The 17,727-nt window shown below is 42.8% G+C and overlaps 1 protein-coding gene across 10 annotated transcripts in view; it reads left to right on the forward strand.

Moving 5' to 3' along the window:
• LOC112224070 (leucine-rich repeat flightless-interacting protein 2) overlaps positions 1-17,727 on the forward strand; it is a 64,234-nt gene that overhangs the window by 2,582 nt on the left and 43,925 nt on the right. For all 10 annotated transcript variants that reach the window (XM_042315124.1, XM_042315126.1, XM_042315118.1 and 7 more), the window contains one exon: positions 10,914-11,000. In XM_042315124.1, the coding sequence (XP_042171058.1) occupies positions 10,914-11,000 (87 nt within the window). The remainder of the gene's footprint in view (positions 1-10,913; positions 11,001-17,727) is intronic.

The raw sequence follows: 17,727 nt of genomic DNA on the forward strand, positions 1-17,727 counted from the left end.
ACCTGACGATCCGAGGCAGTTGATCTGAATTAAGCTTCTATTTGTATGCCATTAATAATAGGGATCTTATGGCTGCACCAGAGTTACTCGTATGAACCATTCAAAACATATCCCACATGAGCAGGTGATAATATTCTATGGACAACAAATAGCGTGCCCACTATGTTTTCAATACAAGAAACTCTGAAGTATTATTCAGACCAAAGGTTGGGATATGGGAATGAAGCAGTCCATCAGCAATTACATGTTCTACACAGATAGTGTCCTCACAATTGAGTCTTGAAATAGTACCCAGTGTTGATTGTAAGGAGGCACAGACTCCATCTTTGAATTAGTATGGATGTAGAGGGATTTACCTCATACATTTGATACACAAAACGGTGTCTTAACACTTGCTGAGGGGACACTCAAACAATCTTTTGGTAGTTTAATTTTTTTGTAAATACAGTCCTAAAAATGTTTGCATGTTAACAGCCAAGTTTAAGATATAGCACTTACCTGCTGTATTTCTGCCTGCATGAGTGACACCCTTTGTGTCATATGATTGTATTTACAGTGGACTAATGGAGAAAAAAAATCATTTTAAGTGCACTGTTTGTCAGGTAAATAGTTTGGGATCATCTTTGGCAAGAGGGCTTACTGCTTTTGTAGTGGAACCACATGTGTTTTTTTTTAAACAATAAGATAATTGTCCTGGGTGCAAGCCCATATGAGTGTCCATTGTTTGTGTAATGCCATTGTGCAATTATACGTGCACATTTCTAAGGCATTTGGTTTGTTTTTAAAAGTAGCTAGAATTCTTTCTACTGCCATTGGAGCTTCCAGAAGAAATTTTCTCCGCACGTGTTTTCTGTCATGGGTGCCACCGTGTGCTATGATCACCTCCTGTTCAATGTAGCCTATTCTGCTATCAACTAATTTCTTGACCGCAATGGCTCCATGTAAAATCCACATACTCTAGGGACCATGGTTAGACATCAAGTACTAGCTTCATTTGATTCATTTCCAGAGTTCAGACCCTGAATTAAGATGTTAAATGTTAGCAAAAGTTACAATTAGTCACATTGGGATGTTTATCTGTCTGCATAGGCGTCCTACAACCTGCAGTTGTAGTTAAATAGTGAAAAGTGTGAACATGGTCTGAGTAATCTGAATGCATGCATGTTGAAAACCTGTTTTACTACTGTCAGTGAGGATATATGGATTATGTCTGTAGAAGGCGAAAGCTTTAGTGTAGGTTGAATAACCACTGGATACCCCACTAGGAATGCCTTTCTAAGTGATAGTGAGGGAAGATGAAACTATTGAAACCCCGAGAGTGTCAAATAAGTTCCCATTCGTTCCTGCTGCTCCTGCTTGACACTTCCTTTACAAACCGGCATGTCTTGGATTGCTGTATCATCTTTGCAGGAATACCATTCACGAGAGTGGTGGATGGAAATATAGACGCAGGGCATCCTCTGACCAGGCCAGTGTCTGTATCGATGCTGATGGCTGTCAAGTATTCTGTTGACGTTTGTGTGTTTTGTCTTGAGTGCGGTTGGGAGACAAATTTAAGCCGCGGATTAAGTTGCCAGGTCAGCGTTAAGTGACAGCCTGAGGGGCAGTGGAGCGATGAGGGGGTGAATCAAGTGTTAAGAGAGGATTAGTCTGGGACTCTGAAGCAAGGAGGGGCACAACACACCGTCTTCCTTAATCTGACTGTCATCAATGGGACAGGCCAGATAATTGGCAGTCCTACACATGTGCGTAGGCACACCACACACATGCATGCAGTCACGTACACATGCACACACAGATAAAGGCAGAGATGTATTTCAAAACTGCATACCTATGGACAATCAGGCTAAATTATTAAGCAATTTAACAATGAGATGTCATTTCACTCCTGTTTAAACTCCAGCATTTCCAAATCTATTAGTTTAGCTAAAAGTATGCCAAATAAAGAAGCAGACTGAGGCTCACACAAACATGCAGATGCAAACATTAGTACTTCAAACATTTCCTCCATATGTTGAGACATGGACGAGTGGGTTCGGTTAGCCTAACCTGCTCTGACCCCTGAAAAGGGAAGTCTCCATATATGGAGGCACTGTGCGTTAGCTTCCTCTTGGTGACGTCACACACAGGACCCGTAGAGTTTATCACAAACGCCTTCCTGTTGATTTGCTTGTACTGGGCTCCCTCCCAAGCACAGTTCATTGGTCAAAATCTCTTAATGCTTGTGTTGATTGGTTTGTAGGAAGGAAGAAACAAGTCAAGAATAAACAGTACTGTCAGTGCTGTAGAGGAAATTGTGTCATATTGCCTAATCAATCCCCTCATCATTACAAAGGCATGTGAAATGTTGACTTGCAGCACACAGTGGCTGATTGAATTTGACCTCTATGTAGGACAAGGATTTTAAGATGAGGGAAGATGATTATTATTTTATGAGCATGGCCTTATTTCTATTACAGCATATTGGATAACTGTCATTCATATTCAATTCACCCAACTCAATTTAATATTGACAGGTTTAAGCTACTTCATGATACTAACATTTTCCCAATACAGCCTTGCACACTCTTGCATGCATCTAGCTGATCTAGGTTGTACTCAACAGTTACAAAAGAGTTTGTTAAATCTTTCTTAATCAGCAGAATGAATACACCCCTGATCACATGCAAAAACAGTTCACTTTCATAGCAGCCACATCAACAGCATGATCACTCGTTGTATATACATTTGAAGTCAGAAGTTTACATACACTTAGGTTGGAGTCATTAAAACTCATTTTTCAACCACTCCACAAATTTCTTGTTAACAAACTAGCAAGTCGGTTAGGATATCTACTTTGTGCATGACACAAGTAATTTTTCCAACAATTGTTTACAGACAGTTTATTTCACTTATAATTCACTGTATCACAATTCCAGTGGGTCAGTAGTTTACATACACTTAGTTGACAGTGCCTTTAAACGGCTTGGAAAATTCCAGAAAATGATGTCATGGCTTTAGAAGCTTCTGATAGGCTAATTGACATCATCTTAGTCAATTGGAGTTAGACTACATCCACAGGTACATCTTCAAACTCAGTGCCTCTGCTTGACATCAAAAGAAATCAGCCAAGACCTCAGAAAAAAATTGTAGAGATCCACAAGTCTGGTTCATCCTTGGAAGCAATTTCCAAATGCCTGAAGGTACCACGTTCATCTGTACAAACGATAGTACGAAAGTGTAAACACCATGGGACCACGCAGCCGTCATGCTCAGGAAGTCGACGTGTTCTGTCACTTAACGATGAACGTACTTTGGTGCGAAAAGTGCAAATCAATCCCAGAACAACATCAAAGGACCTTGTACCCGTTTCCTCCAGCGTTTTCACAAAAGTATCTATATCTACAGTAAAACGAGTCCTATATCGACATAAACTGAAAGTCAGCAAGGAAGAAGCCACTACTTCACAACCGCCATAAAAAAGCCAGACTACGGTTTGCAATTGCACATGGGGACAAAGATCTTACTTTTTGAAGAAATGTCCTCTGGTCTGATGAAACAAAAATAGAACTGTTTGGCCTTAATGACCATCATTTTGTTTGGAGGAAAAGGGGGAGGCTTGCAAGGTGAAGAACACCATCCCAACCATGAAGCATGGGGATGGCAGCATGTTGTGGGGGTGTTTTGCTACAGGTGGTACTGGTTCACTTCACAAAGTAGATGGCATCATGAAGAAGGGGAAATTGTGGATATATTGAAGCAACATCTCAAGACATCAGTCAGGAAGTTAAAGCTTGGTTGGAAATGGGTCTTCCAAATGGACAATGACTCCATGCATACTTCCAAAGTTGTGGCAAAATGACTTAAGGACAACAGTCAAGGTATTGGAGTGGCCATCACAAAGCCCTGACCTCAATCTTATAGAAAATGTCTGGGCAGAACTGAAAAAGCGTGTGCTAGCGAGGAGGCCTACAAACCTGACTCAGTTACACCAGCTCTGTCAGGAGGAATGGGCCAAAATTTACTCAACTTATTGTGGGAAGCTGGTGGAAGGCTACCTGAAACATTTGACCCAAGTTAAGCAATTTAAAGGCAATGCTATAGAATACTAGTTGAGTGCATGTAAACTCTGACACACTGGAAATGTGATGAAAGAAATAAAATATATATACACTGCTCAAAAAAATAAAGGGAACACTAAAATAACACATCCTAGATGTGAATGAATGACATATTTTGAAGTCCACTAGTCCCTCCTGCAGCAAAGCACCCCCACAACATGATGCTGCCACCCCCATGCTTCACGGTTGGGATGGTGTTCTTCGGCTTACAAGCGTCCCCCTTTTTACTCCAAACATAACGATGGTTATTATGGCTAACAGTTCGATTTTTGTGTGATCAGACCAGAGGGTATTTCTCCAAAAAGTACGATCTTTGTCCCATGTGCAGTTGCAAATCGGACCAGGATTTCTCATACTATTGGAACGCTCTTTGGGTCTTTGCGTGCCAAATAACACTATTTGACGTGAAATAAGCTTGTTGACCAATCAGGACCTGAATATGACTGCACACCACACAATAATTTAACGCCTTACATTTGTTTACGTAGTTATCACACTCGTATTTCATATGTCACAACGATTCATCGATACATAGCTACTGAAACAGATGTTATGCTATAGCTAACTATATATATATGTATATGTGTGTGTGTGTGTGTGTGTGTGTGTAATCTAACAACCCTAATTTATAAGACCATTATTTGATTAATGGTGGTTGGACCCATCTATGTGAAGCTAGCCATAATAAGGATTAGCCACAATAGTGGACTTAACACTGACCTGGAGTTTTTCTTTTTTTCTTTTTTCCTCTCGATCCCGATAAACATGCTGCACATCTTATGTTCTTCATTCAAACTTGAACCCATCGGCAATACCATCGACATGCACTTTGGATCTTACTTCTGACACCAAACGTAGATAATTCTGGGGACAGGCAAGGTTAAGGTTCCTGCAGCACTTTGTTAAATGGCACGGAGGTGTGTGTGTGTGTGTGTGTGTGTCGGCATCCCACATTTTTTATGCAGTGCCATGGTGTGTGTGTGTGTGTGTGTGTGTGTGTGTGTGGTCTACAGTGCACTGCAGGCCTTTTGTATTTGTACATAAATGTGAAACCCCAACAGAGCTATGGGGTGGGAAGATGTTGTTCTCTCTGAATAGTATCGGAAAGGGTCAGCCATTATGACCCGAGGTTGTGAGACCAAACAACTTTGTCAGCTTTCTAACTTCCTTCCTGTAATTGTTACAGTACTTGAGTTAACAATTAGTGTTTAAACTAGATGTAAACCAACTTGTTTCAGCTGTTCCTTTTACCCAGTTGTGAACTTGCAACCTTATTACCTTCTCTTTGGGGACATCAACTGATGTGACCAGAACTTGGCTCCAGGATTACTTTGTAGGTGACTGGGTGTGTAGCCGGGTGGGGTTAGAGTAATGCTTTGAGGTAATGACTAGTAGCAGCAAATGCTATTGCTAATGACTAATGGCTGCATATAGTGCATTTTATGGCTGCACTGACTGTGTTTTGATAAAGATGAGGGGGTCAGTTGTTCCTTGACTTTTGACCATTTATTTGCCATCATTACATCTGTCATTAAGAAGGGGTTTGGTCCAAATCGGATGTTGGGTATTATATTTAATGAACATTATAAGAATCCTTTTGAAATGGCCAATTTTGGTACAATCAATTGGCTTAAATTCTCAGTTAAAATGTTCCTGAAACATTATTTTGTGAAAAAAAAAAAATTCTCTTAGAAATGGGTAAACTACAGAAACCATTTCAGAACAATCTGAGATGGTGGGTGTCATGGCTTGCTGAAACTAAATGGAATGACCATGTCCTTAGCTTGTTAGCCACTTGTGGTCGGAGTGGGACTTAAATGGGATAGGCTAGGCTAATGGTAATGACAACTGCTATACCACAGGGCTCACAGGGAAAACTCTGCCCTCTGGTGTGATTTTTAAGGCTGAAGCTAACAAGAAATGTCATGCCACTGAGCTCTCTATGTAACTCCTACTCTCCCCTGGGAGCTAACGAAAGATCAACGTGGCTTACTGGAGATCGGCGAAGTAAAGGCATGCCAAAGAGATACACTAATCTTTTTTCTTGAACCGACTGGACACGCACTGCTTTAGAATTACAAGTACACTTAGTTGCTCCCTCAGTTAATCATTCCTATCACAGCATTTTAAGAACACATTAAAGTAGTGTGGTACTATTAATGACCAATGATCCTGATGAACCCATTCTTGGCATTGCTACAAGTTGTTCATGGCTGTTTAGCACTTATCAGATAGGGATTTCCCAGAAGTGGGTCTCGCTTGGTCGGCACTAGGCAGCCTTCCACTTCTCTGGGAAATTATTCCATGCCAGACGCTTTCAAGCACAGACTAAGGTGGATGGTCTTGCCGGAATCTAATGTAAACCTCCTGAGCTGACATTTACATTCCTCTAATCCACTACTACGTCATCCACCTTTCCTCATTCGTACTCTGCGGCCTCTACCAGTGGTGTATGCTGTTACAAAAAAAGAGGCTCTGTTCCAATCGAAAATGCAACCTTTCTCCATTCTTGAAAGTAACCGCTGATCTCACACTGTTGAATAGGTGACGGCTGGGCTAGCTTTCATCTTATCGAATTGTGAGAGATCAGTGATTATTTCAAGAACTAGGAAGACAGAACTAATTTCAACAGGGCCTAGGGTTGCTTTGTGGAGTTCACAGGTCAAGGCAGTGGACTATAAACTGGTCTGGTATGTTTCACAACGACAGGGGGAAGAGTAATTTCACTACTGCCTGTATGGAACACAATAGCAAGTCCTGCAGGCTCTAGTTTTGTCTTTTATTATTGTCATGTGGTCAAGTGACGCAAATAAAGACCTAATTAAGCTGCAGCTGGCCCAGAACAGAGTGACACATCTTGCACTTTGTGGTAATCAAAGGCTAATATAAATACTATGCATGCCAGTCTCTCTTCGCTAAGAGTTGAAGAGAGACCGACTGCATCACTTTTTATAACAAACGTTAAACTCCAAATAGTTTGCATAGTCAATTTACACACAGTTCTGACACACACTAGCCCTACCAGATATGCCACCAGGGGTCTTTTCACAGTCCCCAAGTCCAGAACAAATTCTAACAAGTGTACCGTATTATATAGAGCCATTGCATGGAAGTCACATCTCATATTGCTCAAATAAACCCACAAACCTGGTTTTAAAAAAACGGATCAAGCAAAAACACACTGCAAAACGCTTCTCCCGTATTTGACACAGCCTACATATCAATACATACAATCTCTATGTCCCGTTTTTACATTTGTAGTTCTGTCCTTGACCTGTTGTCATATTTCATGCTTTGTGTGGACCCAAGGAAGAGTAGCTGCTGCTTTCTCAACAGCTAATGGGGATCCTAATAAAATACCAAATGTCACCCTACATTTTTGTAGAAGTGAATGACGAGGACCTTTTTTAAACACATGGTCCAGAGTTGGGGAAACGCAGAGGGGCGAGGGAGGAGGCATTCGAGCATTCTGTGCAAGCTTGTACAGTGACCCCACCTAGAGGCACATTCTGACAGCCCCAGGGACAGGAAGGAAGTGCTGACTCTCACACTCTTGCACTCTCACTCTCTAACACTGTCACTTTGAAGGAAAAGGCCCTGCTCTCACTCAAGTGGATCCAAGTCAACACACATGAGCACCAACTGCATGCGACACACACAAAACATGGCCATACCCACAACAATTATTTTCCCGAGCTAGGCTGAAAAGACGGGCTACACAGCCTTCTCTTCCTCATATTCTGATGGCTAATGTCCAATCGTTGGAAAATTAACTTTGAACTCAGAGCAAGGCTTCAATCACAGAGGAACATCAGGGAATGCTGTTTCTTTGTTTGTACAGAGCCTTGGCTTATGGACATTACACTCAACTCTGCTATTCAACCAGACAGCTTTTCCATTTTCCGTATGGATCAGGTTCTGGTAGGAGGGGTATGCTTCCTCATCAACAATTCCTGGTGTACCGAAGTTGAAACCATCTCAAATTTATAATGCTAAAATGCCAACCCCACTATATGCTGAGGTAATTAACGTGTGTTTTCACAGCTGTGTACATACCGCCACAACAAATATCAAGGTGGCACTCCGCGAACTGTGCAGGAATCCTCTCACCCGGAAGCAGTCTTTACTGTCGTGGGATATATTAACCAAGCATGTTTTAAAACATTCTTCCAAATATCACGAATATGTATACTGGCCGATGTACATACAAACATCCAATCAGATCACGTCTCCCTGTTCCTACTCCCCACCTACAAGCATCAATTCAAGAGCGAGCCACCAACGGTGGTTCTGGACAGAGGAGGCAGACTCAATGCTGCAGGACTGTTTTGAGAATATTGATTGGAATCTGTTCAAAGATTCATCCACCCAGGCCTCATCCATCAACATTGAGGGCGTATACATCGTCAGTCACAGGCTTCATTAGGAAATGTCTGTTGTACCCACAATAACAATCCGGACATACCTCAACCAAAAACCCTGGATGACCGGATATATCCGTGCCATGACGAGAGCCCGTACTGCCACATTCAATGTGAGCAGAACGAACCTTGATGACTTGGTGGCGTGCAAAGCATACAAGACAAGCAGGTGCGAGCTCCACAAATCCATTAGGGATGCAAAAAGACAATACAGACTCAAACTTTTGAATTGATTTTTGGCTACTCGCAGTCGCAAAGCATGTGGTAAGGACTACAGACTATCATGGACTACAAAGGTAAATCCACTGTCTAGTGCCCACCGAAACCTCCCTCTGAGATGAGCTTAACACATTCTATGCTCGCTTCAAGGCAGACAACACGACCAGGTGCTTTCGCTCTCTGAGGCTGATGTGAGCCCCGTTGCACTCACCCCGGTCATCATGAAGAACTTCGAGGGTTTGGTCATAGCCTACATCAAGGCCAGCATGCCAGGCACACTGGACCCATTCCAATTTGCCTACTGCTCCACCAGGTCCATGGGAGATGCCATTTCACACACGGCCGTAACACAACTGAACAAAAGGAACACCAATTTGAGAATGCGGTTCATTGACTACAGTTCAGCATTCAACACTAATGTTCCCTCCAAGCCCTGGTTCTGGATACTACCCTCTGGATCCTGGACTTTCTGATGGGAAGACCACAGGATGTGAGGATTGGCAACACCTCCTCCACACTGACTCTTAACACAGGGACCCCAAAGGGGTGTGTCCTCAGCCCTCTGCAGTACTCCCTGTTCACCCATGACTGCGTGTCTTTGCACTACACCAACTCCATCGTCAAGTTTGCTGACGACACCATGGTTGTAGGCCTGATGATGACCAACAACGAGGAGTCAGCCTATAGGGAGGAGGTAAGTGAACTGGCATTGTGGTGCCAGAACAGCAATCTCTCCCTCAATGTTAGCAAAACAAAGGAGTTGCTTGTTGACTTTAGCAAGCAGAGGGAACATTCCCCGATACACACCAACAAGACTGCATTAGAGAGTCAGCAGTTAAGTTCCTCGGCGTCCACATCACCGAGGACTTGACATGGACCAGCAACACCACCAGTCCTGTCGAGGGGCACAGCAGTGTCTCTACTTTCTAAAACGACTGAAGAAATTTGGCATGTCACCCCGGGTCCTCTCCAAATATTATCACTGCACCATTGAGATCATCCTGACTGGTTGCATCACAGCCTGGTACGGGAATTGCTCCATCCAAGACCACAATGCCATCCAGCGGGTGGTAAAGACGGGCCAGTAAATCACCAAGACATCTACTCGAAACGGTGCCTGACGAAGGCCCACAGCATCAAGGACCCCACAAACCCTAGTCATGAGCTGTTCACTCCCTTACCGTCAGGCAGATGGTACCGGAGCATGCGTCTGATGCCATCAGACTACTGAACACTTGAACTGGACTGACCACCTGCACTGACTCTCTGCACATACGCTACACACACATTGCAACTGCTGCTACCAGACTTAGCATACTGCACAATTTAAACACTTGCTCCCCCAATCCCTCCTTCCCCAAAAACACGTAAATATACTACATGCTCGTCAAACATATCATTCCAGAATCATGGGCATTAATATGGAGTTGGTCCCCACTTTGCTACAGCCTGCACTTTTCTGGGAAGGCTTTCCACTAGACGTTGGAACATTGCTGTGGGGACTTGCTTCCATTCAGCCACAATCATTAGTGAGGTTGAGCACTGATGTTGGGCGATTAGGCTTGGCTCGCAGTTGGCATTTCAATTAATCCCAGAGGTGGTATTTTATTATTTCTTATTGTTGTCAAAGGAACCTGCAAGTAAGCATTTCATTGGACTGTGAAAACCATGTGTATCCTGTACATACGACAAATAAAACTAGAAAATGTAAATATACACACGATTATTTCCGTAATACTCTTTAAATAAATAATGTAACACCCTTTTAATAGTCACTTAGTCAGTTGCTTATTTTACTTGCACATCAGCCTTCCAAATGATACCTTGATTTAAAAAAAAAAGTATTATCAAGGGTTGAATGTGTGTTTGCCTTTCCTATGTATTTAAAGACCTACATCATTGTGTGCCATAAACTGTAGAATGACAAAATAAATGTTGTGATATTAATGGAAGTTGACGTGGTTAACTTCCCAGCAGTGCATTGCAACATACTGTGGTCAAACAGTTGGGAACATGAGCCCTGTCTAGGAAAAGGATTTCTGATGACATGTTCATCATCTCCATTTATAGATGCTGGAGTTCATGCTAAACTGATCTCTCTCTCTCATTCTCCCTTGTTCTCTATTCGTCTTCTGTTTCCTTCTCCCTGTTTTCATCTTTCTCTCTAACTTAGGCAGAGGCCAGGCTTGCTCTGAAGAGGGCGGCCAGGGCAGAGGCCAGAGAAATCCGTATGAAGGAGCTGGAGGGACAACAGGAGGAGGTATAACTAAAGAGCACTACATTACACCCAAATGCACACATAATGTACACACTTATCTTATAGAACACATGCACACAAACATGCATGCAAATAGTATCATACCTACAGAACAACTACAGTTTGAAAGGACAGACAAAACCAGACCTGATGTAGTAAGGTACCTTACAAAGACTTAATCCCAAAACTACCCCAAGCTTTAGGCACCTTGACCCATGTCACATGACCAAGGAGTCAGGTTGGGAAGCGCTGTCTGTTATTGAAGGCATTTCCTGTGAACAGTGTTTCATTCTTAAACATCCTGTGCAAGGGTGGGTCCAGTGGTCACCAGTGTTAATGGTGTACCATCTCCATTGCACTAGAATGCACAGCTGGTAATTTCTACCAAACAAATTAGAATACTCTCTTAAGTCATAGTGCGAGACTTTGGCAACTAAGCCCTTTTTCCACTTACTCAGTCAGATGAACTCATGGATACTATTTTTATGTCTGCGTGCAGTTTGAAGGAAATTGCTAACTGGCGTTAGCGCAGTTACTAGCCACATAGATTTAACAATGACTAAGTCTTCTCTAATGTTATTTAGCAATCACTTGTGAAACTACCTTCAAACTACACAGAGACATAAAAATGAATTGCCAAAAAAAGTCACATTATCCCTTTAACACCATCAGTATAATCAACAGTCAAGAATATTATCATTAGATCTAGGAAATAAGGGATCCTAGTTTTGCCTTTTGGGACCCATCATTTCTTAATAAGATTAGTCTAATCTTAGTGTGATCTTGAAGTTATGCAATCTTTACATCTAGAATATTCTGGAGCATATGGTACTATCTAGTTGCCAGCTTAGTGCATTCGGAAGGTATTCAGACCCCTTTTTCCACAGTTTGTTACATTTTAGAATAAGGTTCTAATGTATTACATTGTTTTGCTTCCCTCGTCAATATACAAACAATACCCCATAATGACAAAGCAAAAGCAGGTTTTTAAAAATGTTTGAAAATGTATAAAAAAAATATAAAAAAACTGAGGGTATCCCGAATGGCGCAGCGGTCTAAGGCACTGCATTGTAGTGCTAGAGGCATTATAACTGACCCGGGTTCATTCCAGGGCAGTGATTTCAGCCTTGGAGTCTTCTTGGGTATGACGCTACAAGCTTGGGACACCTGTATTTGGGGACACCTGCATTTGCAGATTCTCTCAAGCACTGTCAGTTTGGCCACTCCTGCGTTGTCTTGGCCGTGTGCTTAGGGTCGTTGTCCTGTTGGAAGGTGAACCTTCGCCCCCCCCTCAGTCTGAGATTCTGAGCGATCTGGAGCATGTTTTCATCAAGTATCTCTACTTGTCTCCGTTCATCTTTCCCTCAATCCTGACTCGTCTCACAGTCCCTGCCGCTGAAAAACATCCTCACAGCATGATGCTGCCACCACTATGCATCACTATGGTTTTTGCCATGTGATAAGCGGTGTCTAGCTTCTTCCAGACATGATGCTTGGTGGAGTTCTGCAGAGATGGTTGTCCTTCTCAGATTGACCATCGGGTTCTTGGTCACCTCCTTGACCAAGGCTCTTCTCCCCCGATTGCTCAGTTTGGCTGGGCAGCAAGCTCTAGGAAGTCATGGTGGTTCCAAACTTCTTCCATTTTAAGAATGATGGGGGCCACTTTGTTCTTGGGGACCTTCAATGCTGCAGACATTTTTTGGCACCCTTCCCCAGATCTGTAACTCGACACAATCCTGTCTCGGAGCTCTACGGACAATTCCTCCGACCTCATTGCTTGGTTTTTGCTCTGACATGCACTCTCAGATGTGGGACATTTATATAGAGCTGTGTGCCTTTCCAAATCATGCCAAATTTTATGAATTTACCACATGTGGACTCCAAGTTGTAGAAACTACTCAAGAATTGTCATTGGAAACAGGATGTACCGGAGCTCAATTTCACGTCTCATATCAAATTGTTGAATACTTATGCAATTAAACTTTGTTCATTTGTAATACATTTGAACATAACCTGTTTTGTATTGGGACAGTAACATTAGTTTTCATCTTTGTACTTTAAGCATTTCTAGAAGTATACATCAAGGTTCTGTAATAGATAAATGTGGCAAATGTTTTTTTTATACAGCACCTTTTTTCAAGTGAGAAATTGCCAAGAAACTGAAGATCTGAAAAACTGGCTTAACAGAATAGAAAGAGTGGGAGCATGTACAGGTACAGGATGGCAACAACTGCCCGAGTTACACCAGGAATGCACAATTCTTCCATCAGTGCTCAAACTGTCCGCAATAGGCTGAGAGAGGATGGACTGAGGGCTTTTAGGCCTGTTGTAAGGCAGGTCTTCTCCAGACATCACCGGCAACAAAGTGTCCTATGGGCACAAACCCACCGTCGCTGGACCAGACAGGACTGGCAAAAAGTGCTCTTCACTGACGAGTTGCGGTTGTCTCTCACCAGGGGTGATGGTCGGATTCGCGTTTATCGTTGAAGAAGTGACTGTTACAACGAGGCCTGTACTCTAGAGCGTCCGTCATGGTCTGGGGCGGTGTGCCACAGCGTCATCGGACTGAGCTTGTTGTCATTGCAGGCAATCTCAACGCTGTGCGTTACAGGGAAGACATCCTCCTCCCTCATGTGGTACCCTTCCTGCAGGCCCACCCTGACCCCCCCCCCAGAAATGTCCGGGAACTTGCAGGTGCCTTGGTGGAAGAGTGGGGTAACAAAGTGGCAAATCTGGTGCAGTCCATGAGGAGAAGATGCACTGCAGTACTTAGTACCTGGTGTACCCACCAGCTGCATTAACTGTCACTTTTGATTTTGACCCCCCCGATATTCACTTTCTGTTAGTCACAAGTCTGTGGAACTTGTTCAGTTTGTCTCCAGTTGTTGAATGTTGTTGTGTTCATACAAACATTTACACATTAAGTTTGCTGAAAATAAATGCAGTTGACAGTGAGGACGTTTCTTTTTTTGTTGGGTTTAGTTACAAAAACCTCATGTGCTTTAGAAACAAAAGGTTGTGCTTCTTGACTGTTGACCAACACCTGGTCATCAGCATTGGAGCGCAAAGGTGGGCACACAGATAATCCTATCCATTTTTAGTAACCAAAATCACTTATTTAATTTTCATTGTTTTTTGCCTGGAAAAAACAGAGTAGCCTACCTCCTTATTATCCATATAAAATAGTTTAGCAATCAGCTACGGATGCATTTTTGCCAGAACAATAGGCTACATGGTAATTTCAATGATCATTTTCATATTTCAGATCGGCCAAGTTTGGTTGGGTTATAATTACTGGTTTGTGTGTGTGTATATACCTCAGTGGTGGGGACTGACTATGTGTAAAGATGGCTGTAACATCACACAACCTTCAATGTTTTTGACATGATATTCCCAGTTCATATTGACTGCTAACATGAATTACTTTCAGCTCAAAATGCAGGTATTAAACTTTATTTCTGTCTTGCGTTTTTGAAAATGCATCACTGTTCATTTGTGCTGTGATTGTACGCGTGTGTGCGAAGGGTGTCGCAAGCTTTGAACCACTGCTAGCAAACAGTTTCTGATTTGATGCAGCGCAAACATTAAATTGTAGGGAAAGACTATTGCCATAAATATGCAGCTCCAACAGAATTGGTGATAAAGAATATTAACTGTGTGCTTTGAAAGCTCACCAGCCTTATGGCATCAAGCAACGATTACTAGCATAAGTCTACTGGTCTTTTGGTATGTCAAAATTGACATTGATCGTTTGCATTTGGAATTTGTTTTAAATGTATTACATAGTAAAAATGTGGCGTAGACACAGGTAGCCTCAATAAATAGACACAGATTTGTAGTTGAACAAGTCATTGCATGTAAGCTATAGATATTTGTTTTTACTTGACTTGTGACTTGCTGTTAGAATGCACGACTTGGACTTGGACTCGATCCGTTCTGCTTTGGACTCGACTCTGACCTTGTGACTTGAATAATAGTGATTTAGTCCCACCTCTGAGTTTGTCATATTTAGCACTTGTCCCATTTTTAGATGTGAAAAATGCCAGCTATGAGACACTCAAAAGACACGTGGTTGAGCAAATGGCACCGTCCCTGTGTTATGGTATACATGAGCAGGGGGATCATCTGGACCAACTTTGAGGAAGTTGACTAAACCATTTCAACCATCTCCCCCTATCAAGCAATGTTTGAAATATGTTCTACCCTCTTGTGGCTTTGAGTCAGTGACTCAACACAGATTAACAGTCAGTGTTCAGATTAGTCTGGTCAGGACGTTTGTGTGTAGTTTAAACCCTCAATCCAAGCCTCAAAGTAGCTTAGTGGTCTGTGCTCCTTAGTGAAACCTCTAGTCGACTAACAGTGGTTTGCTCCAACGACGTCGAGTCTGAACAACACGAGCAGAGGGTGGCTATGCTTTCTACTACTGTCTGGATGCTAACTTTAGGAGATCTACTTTTCAACTGGAGGAACTCTCAAGCCAGAAGTGGATTACTAGCTGTATCTCTACAGTAGCACTAACTAACCTGAATCATCAGGTCGTCGTTGTAGCATCATCTGACCCGGGAACGTTCAACCTCCCCTGATCCCATCTGCAAGCCAGGCCGTCATCATTGGTGACGTCAATATGGCACACACTACGTTTGCATCGTGACAGCAGCAGGACGGCCGGGCGGCGTTTGGCAGGGAGGGGGATCCGGGCTGCCCTGAGTGGGCGTCCGGGGACCCCTCCAAATAGGAAGGTGAGCTCGGTATGTTTTGAAGCTAGTTGGGACGTGAAGCGGGAGGTACGGTACCTGAGCTTATTGTGTGAATGTAACTCATCTGATTTAATGGACTTGCACTGAGCGAGGCAAGTTAAGTATTTACGTGTTTTATATACACTTGAAAAATTATGGAACGCTTTTCATTCTTGACCAAAAACAGACACGCTCTCCTTATAGTGGTGTAGGTCTTTGGATGTTGTACACATGAAATTGTCATGCCTAGCTTTATCCACGTCATTATATTCCATTTAGTGTGACTCGAGCCGTTTCTTCCACCAGCTGTGCTGCGTGGGCTACATGCATTTTATAAAAGGGATGTAATTTGGGTGTTTTTGGGGGCTTTTATTAAGGTCCTTTGGTCACCCCCACAGTGCACAACAAGCAATGAGGAAGTCTATTGCGGCAGGGGTAAGTTTTTCAAAAACAAGTGAAATCACCAAAAACGTGTCTGGACCCTTCTATAACATTGCATTTATGTTAAAGAAAATCTATTTACTTCAGGAATAGTAAACCACTCCTTGAAACCTATCAAGCATTTATCAAATACTTTGTTCAGGGCCTGGCACTGTGGAGGATAGCAGCCATTTTATGTGCTCTTGACCAATTCTGCTATTTTGTTTTATTTTATGCTGATCTTCGCTGTTTTTGGTCATAGGTAATAACTAAAAAAGTTATCATTAACCTCGATTTGCATGACAATTTTCTACTTCAACGAGTCGGCAGCTCTGGACTTTCTGCTTACTCCCGACTGGGCCCTAATCGCCGGGATTGCAAGCGTCAAGCGAGCTGGGATCCTGACGAGACTGTTGGCGAGCATATAAACTGCCTCTTCCCTTCATTCTATTAGCAAATGTACAAATTGGATGTGCTCCGCTCGAGACTATCCTATCAACGGGACCTGAAGAATCATAATATTCTATGTTTCTTGGAGTTGTGGCAGACATCAATAATGTACTGTACAATTCGCATTGTTTTTGTCTTTTTCATGCATAGTCTAGACCGGACAGCAGCCTCGGGGAGGGGTGTGTCTCTTAAAAGCTGCTGCGCGATCTCTAATGTTAAGGAAGTCTCAAGTTTTATCTCATGATAAGCTGCAGACCATACTATTTACCAAGATAATTGTATCTTTTTCATAACGGTCTATTTACCACCACAAACCGATGCTGACACTAAAACCGCACTCAACACGCTGTATATGGCTTTAAGCAAACAAACAGCACATCCAGAGGCGGCGCGTCTCGTGGCCGGTGATTTTGATGCAGGGAAACTGAAATCTGTTTTTACCCAATTTTTACCAGCATGTCCCCTGTGCAACTAGATACGTTTTTTTAAAACTCTAGATCACCTTTTACGCCACACACAAACATAAACACGGCTCTACCTTGCCCTCCCTATGGTCAGATTTGCTAAAACTCTATCATCCTGATTTCAGCTTAGAAGCAGAAACTCAAACTGGAAGTACCAATGACGCGCTCATTACGGAAGTGGTCCGATGAAGCGGATGCTAAACTACACGACTGTTTCGCTAGCACAGACTGGAATATGTTCAGTGATTCATCCAAAACAAGTCACCAGCTTTATAAGTGCATCGATGACGCCGTCCCCACAGTGACTGTACGAACATATCCCAACCAGAAGCCATGGATTTCAAGCAACATCCGCACTGAGCTAAAGGTTAGAGCTGCCGCTTTCAAGGAGCGGGACACTAATACAGGCGCTTGTAAGAAATTCTGCTACGACCTCCGACATCATACAGGCAAAGCATCAACACAGGACTAAGATCTTATCGTATTACACCGGCTCTAATGCTCGTCCGATGTGGCAGGGCTTGCAAACTATCACTGACTACAAAGGGGAAACTCAACCGCGAGATGCCCAGTGACGCGAGCCTACCAAACGAGCTAAATGCCATAAATGCTCGCTTCGAGGTTAGCAACATTGAACCATAAATGAGAGCAGCAGCTGTT

The sequence above is a fragment of the Oncorhynchus tshawytscha genome, linkage group LG03, assembly GCF_018296145.1.
Source record: "Oncorhynchus tshawytscha isolate Ot180627B linkage group LG03, Otsh_v2.0, whole genome shotgun sequence".
Taxonomy (NCBI): domain Eukaryota; kingdom Metazoa; phylum Chordata; class Actinopteri; order Salmoniformes; family Salmonidae; genus Oncorhynchus; species Oncorhynchus tshawytscha.